The sequence below is a fragment of the Cyrtonyx montezumae genome, unplaced genomic scaffold (genome assembly GCF_038088225.1).
Source record: "Cyrtonyx montezumae isolate F1298 unplaced genomic scaffold, pur_monq_1.0 scaffold_0, whole genome shotgun sequence".
NCBI classification, from domain to species: domain Eukaryota; kingdom Metazoa; phylum Chordata; class Aves; order Galliformes; family Odontophoridae; genus Cyrtonyx; species Cyrtonyx montezumae.
Window position 1 is genome coordinate 25,505,251 of NW_027071824.1, and position 12,868 is coordinate 25,518,118.

At 36.9% G+C, this 12,868-nt stretch overlaps 2 protein-coding genes across 2 annotated transcripts in view; both read right to left on the reverse strand.

Annotated features, from left to right (window-relative positions):
- The window catches only part of DISC1 (DISC1 scaffold protein), a 188,504-nt gene that overhangs the window by 124,969 nt on the left and 50,667 nt on the right, over positions 1-12,868 (reverse strand). Inside the window, exons 4-5 of the mRNA XM_065730393.1 lie at positions 7,130-7,277; positions 3,241-3,370 (exon numbers count right to left, since the gene is read on the reverse strand). Of these exons, the coding sequence (XP_065586465.1) occupies positions 3,241-3,370; positions 7,130-7,277 (278 nt within the window). The remainder of the gene's footprint in view (positions 1-3,240; positions 3,371-7,129; positions 7,278-12,868) is intronic.
- Positions 1-12,868, reverse strand: part of SPRTN (SprT-like N-terminal domain) — a 181,358-nt gene that overhangs the window by 7,113 nt on the left and 161,377 nt on the right. The window lies entirely within an intron of this gene.

Sequence of the window (12,868 nt, forward strand, 5' to 3'; positions counted from 1 at the left end):
AGTCACAGAACCTTGTGTCAGACTGGCAGGTGATCAACAACCTGTCCACCCTACTGCAGCATATCTCTGTGATGGTTCCTCTAGATTTCTCATTCAATAATAAACATTTTATGGTAGCGATGTTTCTTGCAACAGAACATTCTAATTTTATCTTGGAAACCCAAGAGACAGCTTATACTCAGGGAGGAGCACTTCATAAAGGAATCTGTGATGTTGAGTTAGTAAAGTTATTTAACACATGGCTCTTGGCTCACCTGTCCTCGGAATTGAAAAGTGAGTTTAAAAAAAAAAGGAGAACTATTTGCTATGTTGTTGAATGCCATACTGAAACATTTGATTTTATTCCTGAATTTCTTATATTCTTTGTGAAACTGCAAGCCACTTAGACTATTATCTGCATACACAGTCACAGATTGAATCTTCACCATCTTCCATACAATCAAAAAGAAGAGACTCTTAAGTGCTACCCAGAGATTCTCAACAGAAATCAAAGCCCAAAGCTCTCCATTACCATATTCATACCAGTTAAAGAAGAAAAAAACCTTTTTCAGGTACTTTTTCCAAGTAAGTAAGTAGGCACTACAAAATTCACTTTAAAAAGTACCATGCAGTTCCTTTAGAGAATTAAGTAGTCAATTATCATATCTGTAAAATGACAATAGAAACGTTTCTTCACTCAAAGGCAGTTGCAGAAACAGAATTAAGTTGGTTTGAATCACTCAGATACCATGTTGATTAACACCATAAAAAAGAGCCCACTCACGAAGCAATAAATCTGCATCCAAAAGAGGTTTCAGTGGTCCACAGTAAGAAGCTTCTGGGGCCAAATATTGAGTAATGAAGATAAAACATTATCTATCTCAAAATTTTCTATCTTGAAGAATATATGAGGCAGAGATTCAGAAAAAAAGATAGCATGGTTATAAAACTTACTTTTGGAGGTTGTTTTTTTTTAACATTTTCAGTATAAGTTAAGTGAAGTTCAGTTCACTAATGCTCACTTTATAAACAAATGTTTTCAGGTTTCTTGTTCTATCTAGCTCCCATACTCCATGAGTATTGCTTAAAACAAGAAGAAATAGTCCCTTGTACATTAGAGGACTAAAATGGCTCAAAGAATTCAACTTGTATTAGTGCTCTGGACTACATTTATCAATGGTTTTCTTTTTATTCTTTTAGATTTAGGTACAAGAAAACAGAGTGGCCCATGTTTCAACCCACAGGCATTTGTCAAGCACAAAAAGGTCAGCAGGCCAAAAGCATCAGTACTGTTTCTCTGAGTCTCAAATCAGGCTTTTAGTGTGCACAAAGGACAATTCAGTCTCTGTATTACTGGATTGGGAATACTGCCAAAATCTTAATAGGCTCTACTTAATACAAAGAACTTCATATTCTTTGAAAGCGTAGTAATTGCAATCTCTGCAATATGCAACCTACAGGGGAACAGAAAAGGAGATGAACAGAATTTGGTTTTAAAAACACACTTTTAGTACTGAAATGTTTTTACATCTCAGATACCAAAATCAGTATTCACAATGAAAAAGCTATTCTGCTTGGGAACAGTTCACATTTATTCTTGAGAGAATGGAAATTTTAGCCAGCTAGCTGGAATTTTCTCTTTCTTTCCCAGAAATGTCAAGGAGCCTTTAATGTGCTCTTGGGCAGCCTCCAGGGATGGATAAAAAGGACTTAAAGTCTCAGCATGGAGCAACAGATGATATTTAGCTCACTAAACATATCCTAGGGGGTTACCTTTTGGATTTAAGTTTAAACTGAGATTTCTAACATGACAGTTAATCACTACTGATTGTGAGACTCCTAATTTAACATACGGGCTCATGTTGTCCACAAAGCACAGATCGCAGTGGAAACATTACAGTGTAAATTTCAGATACCATCACAAGCTCTTTAGAAGCCCAGAAGGTATGTGCAGAACTGAAAGGAGAGACAGCAAAAGGAAAGTGAAAGTAGGGCTGAAGAAAATAAATAAATAGGTAATGTGTGACTTTGAACCAGATCAGTTTTCAAGAGATACCAAGAGCCACCAACCAACAGGTAAGATTTATTCAGCACTTAGAATTCATGATCATTTTGATAAATCCTCATAGCATCCCTCTAAAGGGTATGGTTAATTTGTCCATATCACTGTTATATAGAAATAGAACTGCTCCTGAAACAATCATAGAAACATTACCTGGCATCAAGTTTCAAGGACAGCATTTTTCAATTGAATATTTTGACATGGTTAGTTGGATACGTAGATTACAGAAATTAGTCCTCTAGACACTATTAAATGTAAGCTACATCCACTCCTGTTGATTGATTAAATAAATGTAAACAATGCAAAGGTGTTGACTTGATGAAAAGAGTTTGCATTGGTCATTTAAGATATTTTTCTCCATTTCATTCTTCTTTAACATATGTATGTACGCATACACACACGTGTGTGTATATATGTGTAAACATATACAGATATATTTATGTGTATACACAGTTCATTACACTATTAGATTCAGCAAAGGAGGAAAATTAATAAAATCAATGAGATTTCAAGGAAAGAACAAAGGAATAAAGCTAAGACATCAAACTGCTGAGTGTGATCACTAAAGTATAAAAAGATGGAGCAAAGACTTGTACTAGACAGTAAACTGAGATTTTTGAAATACAGAGAAAAAAATAACTAAATTATGCTTAAAAGCTTGTAGATTTAAAATTGGACAGAAGCTATCTTAAAACATCCATTACCAATTATTAATATACTGTGACATCACATGTCAAGTTGGCAAACGACAGCTGCATCATAATGAATGATTTTTATCACCTTTCAGGACCAAAAGCTGGTAAATCTCATATCAGTAATCAAACATAACCAGAAATTGATCGCAGATTGCCTCCTTCAAAATTCTTTCCGTCTTCAAATAAAAACTTCTGAAGATTAGTGAAATTTAAAAGTGGCAAATTAAAACATGAAGAGGACATTTAAAAGGATAATGGAGAAAATAAAAGAATGCACACAACCCACTGAGCCTTCCAGCTCTGCTTTTCTTTAATGAGATTAACACAACTCCTGTGGCTGCCATCTCCAATCATCACTTAGATTATCAACTGGACTACAGCCAAGGCTCTAATCGCTGCACAGAACGAAGTACTACAATAAGTTTATTTAATTCTATGTGACAGCTTACAAGCTTTTTCCCCACACAGCACTGATAATTATAGATAACTTGGCAGTCCTTTTACCTGTAAACACTTCTTTTCTTGCAAAAGGTTTTCTCTTTTCATGGCCAAAACATGTATCCTCTCCTGGTAAGCGGATCTCGACAGTTTATGTTTGTCTTCATGCCAAAGTTGGGCTTCTTCGCTTCTACCCCTTTGCAGGGAGGAAAGACAAAAGCTAAAAATCAGTTCTCTCACTGGGTATTGACTTGTCAAAGGTTAAAGAAATAAGAATACTATATGTTACCCTCCAGAGCCTTAACATTCCATCACCAGAATGATTACATCTTAAACACCTACACAGTTAGAGAGCAAGACATTTTCCTTGGCATATCTTCCTTATTATATCAAACATTTACACTGTTTTTACAACACGCTGAAGAAAGTAAAAGGAAAACTTGTGTAGCTTGAGGCTTCCCCCAGCTACTTCATTTTTCAGAAATTTATCCTTCACCACCTTCAAAGAGACAAAACTAAAGCATGTAATTTCTATCAATATAGAGAAAAATCTCTTTCAGACAGAAGTTTAGAAACTTGCCAAAGCCATTTTTGCAGCTTCTGTCAGCTTTTGGAACTCACACTAGAGATCATCTGGAGCGTTTGCTCCACAATGCCAAATTTTATTTTTTCTCTTGCACAGCGAGTTCTTTCAAAATCACAGTCAGTGGGATTCCTCACAGTGGTCGATACAACCCCCAGCTGTAAATCTTTGCATGATTGGACCCCAAGGTAATCAGTGTATTACATTAAGTGTCAAGTTCATAATCAGCCTCTCAAAATGCACCTGCAAACAAGGCAAACCTTTTCCATGATGCATGTTTCTGCATAAGGGCATGCACACTTGTAAGACCAATTGCATTTCCATGCTCATCTCTTGAGACAAATATGCACATTTCCACATAAAGGATAAAGGTACATTTCAACATGTTCTTCAAAAAAAGGAAAATGTCTCAGATGAAGGATGGTTTTAAAGCATGATTTCACACCGTAATCTTGCACAACATACATTCATGCCGCATGCAAAACATGCATCACAAGTGCTGTAAGCATGATTAATCAATTATCATCTTCATGCACAGCTGTTTAATAATACAGAGAACAACTGATACATGTCTCTCTTGCAGGATCATTAGAATACACATATGCTTTACTCCCTTCTCTCTATGGGCAGAAAAATATACTAAAAAATAAAAAGAAAGCTCCAACATAAATAGCTTTAATACTTAAATAAAATTGACATAATGATTCTGTACCTCCATTTCTACAGTGACTGAGTAAATCAAACAATGGTGTGTGAGGCATGAGGCCATCTCTGCATATATGTTCCTCACATTATAGAACACTGTGGCTTTGACCAACTACACATTTCTCAGCAGCTATGAAGCATATTAATTAAAAAAAGAAAAGTTGCATCTTCCTGCAAACTGAATGCAATAGAAATTCTGAGCAGCTAATCAAAATTTAGAATGCATTCCATAATCAACAAATGCTATTCTTGGAATCTCTGGGAAATTGCCTGTACTTCTGTCGATTGAGGAAACAGAAACAAGATCTCCCTGATCTCACTGAACCTGTGTGATCAAATGCACATGGCATTGTTCCTAATCAAGCTTGACTCCTACCATGCATCCACAATATCCCAGTGTCAAACACTGAACACATTTACCAAAAAACTCATCTCATAACTTAATTATATAAAACAAATCCAAGGCATGAATGTCAGTCTCATATATTAGACTTGCCATATGCACTTTAGACTTGTAAGGCTCTTCATTTGCAAAAAGATGAGATTGGCTTGATTACAATGTTCTGGTCTTCAGGGGCTAGTCTGTATAATTTGCTTCATTTTCCAGATTAAAAAAAAAAAACCTTTTTCACTTTGATTCAAAGTAAAAAACAAAGAATTAAGCCAACAAATTTTCCTTGAAGAAGTGCTAGTGTTCTCCAGCTGTATTTTATAAAAACACTATTTGAACAGCAAAAAAAATTAAACTATTACATACTCCCGTTGAAGACAAAAGGTTTGCTTGCTCTATCAGCAAAGCAGCCAGACTGCAGAAAAATAGTGTGAAAGACTATGAATCAAGCAAGAAAAATAAAAGGTGCACAGCAACAGTCAAATTCAAGCTCATAGAAAAGAAAGTCATAAAAGTGAGGAGTAAGAGGATATTCGTCTGACCCTGAAGAATGGAACTGCTCTCACACCTCTGCAAAGAGAAGAGTTACAGATAAAGCCATCAGAAGGAGAACGGGAAAACTTTCATAAATGTATACATTATATATAGTACACATAGGTAGTTCCAAAAGTAATGCCTCCTATTTATTTCTGATACAAAGAGCATAACAACACAACTCGATAGAACAAATTCTTAGCTAAAAAATATTTTTCAACACAGTCACCTTTATTAGCTATACACTTTTGCCAGCAATGAACAAGAGCCTGCATGCCACACTCATAAATATCCACTTGGGTATCTGGAACATGGCAGAGGTGACCCACAATCACCATCACTGAAAAACATCACCACCTCACTGTGCTCACATCCACTGTTTGGTCCCCATACGTTCAGCAAACATGAATGTCAGTGGGTGCAACTTTTTCCACATGGAGGAATTCAGTGCCACACTTCTGTTTCATATGCACTTCCATGTCAGACATCACTTTGTCAGACTGCCCCTCTGCTGCCATCTGTCACACAGCAACAACATGCAACAGAATATTGGCAGGTTAGGTTCAGCCTCTAATGCCATATCACCAATAGCTGCTTCTGACATCACGAGTCACAAAATAAAATAGGAGGCGTTACTTTTGGAGCAGGTATATGTGCACGCATATATGGAATACATACTTTTTTTAAGAAAAAATAGCAGATCACATATTTCAGGGATGCTATACTGAACCAATGGCACTGAAAACAACCCCACCTCTGAGGTCAAAAACGTTGTTATTAATTAATACATAAAGGGAAAATAAGTTAATGAAAAAGTGCTTTAAGGTAGTCTTGGAGGAATAGTAAAACAGCTTCTTAGGGCCTCAAAAGGCATGAGAAAATAGAGAATGGAGTTAGTTTTAAACATATCTTACTGCTACATTCTATAAACTTTGGCTAAAAAGCCCATTAAAATGCGATACGTCATTTCTCAATAAATCCTATTATCTGCAGAGATTTTAACTAATTTTCATATATATTAAAAAGTTACACATACCATAGACACATGGCAGCCTTTACATGTACAAGCTGCCAAAATATAAAAGGCTTTTCTTCTTTTATTTGTGCTATAGCATTTGATAATAGCTTCCAAAACCCGGGAACGAATAATCCCCTTACTTTTAACAGTAACAAGTAGCACAGCTGAAGAAAGATACAGAAATAGAGACAACCTTTTCTTTCTAAGCTAACTACCTCCCTTGAGTCATGCAAGGCATCTCACATTCCCTCTGTCTTTGAAGCTGTTCTCCCTTGAAGAGAAGGCTGAGAAGTGATTTCTGTGACTTTGTACAGTGCAGAGTGCACTATTGCCACCTAACAAGCAATGCATAAAAGGAAGCCCCCAAAGATCTACACATCTCAAAGAATAACCCACTTTTACTTTATATTTAAGTGCCCTTTCATTGCCTGAATAAGAAGCATCAGAATTAACTCCATGACGTTCCATTGCTCAAACTGCCTTATACTTTTGCTGGGTCAGAATTCAAACCCATTCTCACTCAACACCCCTGGGAAAAGTTTGAAATTTGATTCACAAGTTCACAGTAATCAACCTTTTTAAGAGTATTTCTGAATGAAATGTAGGAAAAAGGGTGGAGAAGGCATGTTTTCAAAATGTGCTTCATATTTTTATGCTAGAAATTCCTTACAAATTCATATTAAATTAAATGCCATTTTACATAAGGAGAAGTGAACAAACTTACCCATCTGCAGCCCAGCACAGTACTGCTTGAACTTGGGTGACAAACCTATCCAAAAAACTTCTAATTGAAGGATGTCTTGAAGGAAGTTGAAATTTTAAAGAATTTTTTTCTTTTTCCAATTCTTCTAATTTCCATCTAAATTTATCAGCTAGAAATTACAAAAAAAAAAAAAAAAAGATTCTGTTATGCTTGAAGAAGATTGATCAGTAAGAAGTAAAAATCTACATCACAAACAGTTCTTTTTTGATAAAATATTTCAATCTTTTTTGCTCCAGTATGAATTATTAAGACTACAACAGTCAATATCAGGTAATCAGGATGTTAAATGACTTTCTTTTATGCAGACTTCCCAGCACTTTTATTGAGTTTTGATTTGGTATGGGTCAAAGTTATCATCCACACTCCCTTCCTAAAATAACAACTCTGAACTGAATTATATGAAAACTCATTCTTCACTGCTCTATTTTAAAATGATCTTAGATGGCAATTGCACTTCTGAAGTCTGAATTTTGAAAAACAGTATTGTTACTAGATCAAGAACTGTAGAACTGCCTGTATCTCAACAATACATTTCAGCAGAAAATGCACACGCAATTACAGAAATTTTAGCTGTTTTCTCATTCTAGGCTCTCCTGAATTACGTCTAGATTATCATCAGCTCCAGATACAAATGGCAGTGCTTTAACTCTAATGTATCTCTGTTGATTTAGAGTCACTTCTTGCATAAGTTAATCTTTACTTTGTCTCCTTTCTCTGTGTAGAAAAGGAAGGAAAATTGTTCCAAATACAGACAGTTATTTATGGTATATTTATCCTCTTTCCATGGTGCAAGTATACTAGGCAAAAAAATGACATACAGACAAGAAATCTGTCTGATACAAGACAGGACGCCTTTGATGATACATTAAACAGATCAAAGAGTTTTGAGTTGGTCCACAAATGGAAAGCCTTTACAACTCTGTACTTCCCTTGTGACATTTCTTTCTGCAATTTTGCATGATAAGCATTCCTTTCCCTCTAACATTTTCAATGCATGTCACTATCAGTATAACACCCATTTATGAATGCTTCTCACTGCTTATTTTCTTCTCTATCCTCAAAGAAGTTTTAAGAAGAGGTGCTGTTTATATTTGCTATTTCAGTACAGTGATTCATTTTTACAATAATCCATCATTAGTTTTGATGTCCTTTCTGCTATGGTGGTGACGGAAAAGAATAAAGACATACAACGTACTAACAACACTAGATTTTCTCCATAGGCCAGCAGACTGTTCAAGAATAGATAAACACATGCTGTTATTGTTATTATGGTGCAAAGTGCTGCCAGAAGACTCTAGCTGAGATTGTCATCACCCAGTCCTGAACCTGGCCTAAAGGATTGCAAGGAGCAATGGGTTCCGACATAGCTCCTCATGCACTACCTCAACCAGATCATTCAAATCAGAAAGTAGGGCACGTAACTGTGGAACAAGCCCTGAGCCTTGTGGAAACACCTTGAGCTAGCTTGCTTTCCCCAGAAACTGTCACAGCAGATGAGGCAACCAAGCAATCGATTGCAGAAAACAGTGTACAATAGTTTGGACAAGGACACATCAGCAGCCTCTAACAGGTAGGGAAGAAAAAAAAAGCAATAAGCAAACATCCAAGTTATTGCCAACCAAAACCAGAATGACTATTACAGAGCAGCATCATTCAGACTTTCTGGCTTGAGATCAGAAATAATATCTAGAACCACCCACTCTACATGTGTAAACAATATATAATCACCTAGCAGACAAAATTTAAAAGAAATGCCAGGTGATCTTGGATGACAAAGAGTAGGTAGGATTGTTCGTTGTTTCTCTCTGGGACACCTCCAAAACCTTCATTCATCAGCAACTCCACAGGATATCCACAAATGGCACCAAGTGGTACAGTTGACGTGCTAAAGGGAAGAGATGCTACCCAGAGGGACCTGTAAAAGCTTGAGAGGTGGGCCCATGCCAACCTCATGAGGTTCAACAAGACCAAGTGTAAAGTCCTGCACCTGGGTCAGGGCAATCCCAAGCACAGATACAGGTTGGGTGGAGAATGGTTTGAGAGCAGCCCTGAGAAGGATTTAGGAGTGTCAGCTGATGAATAAATAAAGAGAATAAATTTAGACAACATATTAAAAAGAATTATTTACTATGAGGGTGGTGAGACAGTGGAACAGGTTGCCCACACAGGCTTTGGATGCCCCCTCTGAAGGCATTCCAGGCCAGGCTGGAAGGGGCTTTGAGCAACCTGGTCTAGAGGGAGGCATCCCTGCCTATAACAGGGAGTTGGAACCAGATGGTCTTAAAGGTCCCTTCCAACCCAAACCGTTCTATGATTCTGGTCATAGAATATGGTCACACAATATGACCCAGATGAGACTCCCCAGCCCATAAAAACAGATGAGATTTTGACCAGAAAAACATACCACCACATCTCATATGGAACTTCAAACACTGGCATCAAAGATATCACTATTATAATCAGATAAGTAAGGATTGAATTTTGTCAGTGGTCACTGACCATCAAAATGAGCAGTACTATCTCCTTTTACTCAAATCATTCACTGCTTGGCTTCCTGCATTACCTGAGTGGGAGTTGCAGCAATACTCTTTAAGACTTTCAACACATGGGAAGAAGTGCTTTCCCTATCTCAAAAGGTATGGCAGCAGCATTCACTATTGTAAAGCTTCCCAAGCATTCATCCATAGCAGATTACAGTAAAATAGCAGAAGATACAAGGACTCAAGCACAAAAAACAGCCCAAGGAAGTAACAAAAACAGCCCAGGGAAAAGGAAAAAAAGAAACTGGATCATGTTTGGACTGGCAACTTTACAAGGCAGGAAAACAGAATCATTCCAGGAGATCCACGTGACAAGATTCAAATGTACTACTGTGATTGATAGATGTCAAGTTAATAACACAGGTTTATATTCACATTATAAAACTTAGTAGCTGGAGGAGGCATCAGGCTGGTGCTCTCCTTTGCACCCAGGGTGAGGAGTTGGAAAACTTGCACCAAAGGAGAATCAAATGGACAAAACCCATTCCACGATGCTTTAACTTGGTTTTTTTTGACATAATTATGCTAACACTGTTTTTTTGCGTCCAGTTGATTCATCCTTCCTAGCCCTTGAAACTGGCTATTTTGGGAATGAAAACAGCTGAAGGAATCCATATGCCACTTCATTATCTCTATCATTAATTCTTGGCTGCATCCTGCTCTATATACTCCAGTCCACACAGAACTCAATTAGTTCCTACTAACAGGCATTTCTAAATAATTTGTTCCAACGGTATAAGCATTATTGCTGGTCATATCTGCTTGTCATCTTTCAGAACTAAATGATTATTTATCCTTTCAGCATTGTCATTAGGGGTTACATCCAAAGAAATCCCAACATTCACCTACCTGAATAGTGCAGTACTCCTGCTTTTGGGCCCCTTTCCTAGAAAGCAAACCTCTTTGGTTTAACCTGGCCGATGCCTTTGGTGAATGAAGAAACCAAAGCATTTCAGTCCCAGTTGCTAAGAAGGGAATCAAGCTAATAAAGCTCATCTCAGTCTAGCTTGCAGTGTTGCAGATCACAAGAGAAATAGATCAAGCAGAAGTTATGGAAATAATCAGATGCCTAACAAATATGACACATGAAGGAATCAAAAAATCCTGAATCTAGTGATGATCAAGACTGAAGGGAGCAAATTCCTGCACTGCAACATATCAGGAAGATGCAAAGAAATAGTTAATAAAAATGCTTTTACTCAGAACTTTAGTCCTAAGTAACAAATCTTGGTTGCAACAATGAAGATCAGGAAAAATAGAGATAGTAAAGCACTAAAACTGGCTGCTTGGGACAGCCATGAAATCCCCATTAGCTTTTGTTTCCAGGTCAGACATCTCTCAGGGGTAGCTCTGGCACAGTTTTTAAGGCAGAAGCCAGCAAAATAGAATGTATTCTTCTGAGATCCCTTTCCACCACACTTTCTAGGATCTAGCCACGAAGCAGACAGAAAATCTTTGTTACTCATAAGCCGTCAGGCATAAAAATACCACTTTACCTTCATTTTAGTTTTTTAATCACACAGAAAATATCTTCATAGAATTCCAGAGCTCACTGATGAATTGAAACACCGAAAGAAACCACATGCTCTCAAGTATACATCACAAAGAAAAGTTTAATGTTTTGATCCTCCATCCCATGCTTCACCACAAAATAAGTCATTTAACACTTATAAAAAGCAATTGTAAAAAGCAATTCTTCTATTTGAGGAAGTGGCATATTTGTAGGCCTCTGTCCTAAAATGAAAGAACTTTAAAATATTCAATACACACTGACAAGTACTTGGAATAAAACTTTTTTCTTATTTCATCATGTTCTGTTGCTAGCTTGCTGATGTGATGCAGTCCTATGGATACCCTCAATGAGGTTTCTACTTCTGTGCAGCAGTCAGCCTCAGTTACCCTCCTTTCCAACTGGCTACTGCCTGCTGTACTTGAAATATCCCACTCCATCTAAAGCCAACCCAGGCTACAGGCCTGGAGTACATTGACTAATTGCTGTTCCCAGTTAGATAAGCGTCATGCTCTGTTATAGCTTCAAGCAAATGAAACAATTTTTATAATTCTTAATTGACCATCCAAGAACATCTGGCGAAATATTTACTTTTTACATAATTAAATGTTTTTCTCATGAAGAGTAGTTTCACTTTATCAGAATTACTTATCATCATTTAAAAAAGTTTCAGATCTCCATCACAGTCTTGAAGAACTAGAAGAGGATTAGTGCAGAATCTATGTATGGAAATCACACCTTGCTAAATTCTTCTTCTTACCTGCTAGATGTTTCCTAGCACTCACCTTCTTAAAAACTTAAAGCTTCCAAGATGACTAAAGCGCTTTTGCAAAATCAGCAACAAAAATATTTTGATACCTTTTTTTGTAAGAACCACAGAACTCTGAAGATCCATCTATTCTCCATTTCTCAACCCTAACTCTAATCCTTCTCCTGTTCACAGGAGCAGGTCTAAGGAAAGCATGGTTAGCAACAAGCACATAGCATCCCCTTACCTTGATACTGCTTCCTTAACCTATGATGATTATCAGGCAAAAGATTTCCTGAATAAGACACTACCTTTTAGATCAGTACCTTGAGAGCAGGAAAAATCATGAGCAGATGAGCATCTACACACTAGAAACTTCTCTTTTCTGAAACTATATGCTTTTGGTTTCCAAAATATCCTACAGTAGACAATTTCAAAATGGAATTAGGAATTCTATAAATAAGTACCACAGCAGGTAATTTATTTATTTATTTAACTACTGTGAATGCAAGATAACATTGTCTTCATTTTCCTGCACATTAATAATTTAGGCACTCTTATATTCAGACTGCACATCTCATTTTTACTGGACAGTGACTTATATTAGCTAAAGCAATGCTACAAAGGCTACAGAATGAGAGGTAATTGGGAGACTGAATACGTGACCGAAGCAAAGCTGGATGACAGCCTAGTAAGCAAGGGGTCTATAGCCTAATTACTAGCACTAGCCTCCTGCAAAATCACTTGTGAGAAAGCATACACACCAATTAACATTCAAATATGATATGCAAAGACATGCGCTGTGATCAAAAATGAAGGAATTAAAAGCAACTTATTTCTTTAATTCTTTATTTTCTTTAATTTCTTTATGATAAAGAAAGTAACCATTTAACAGCAGTGAA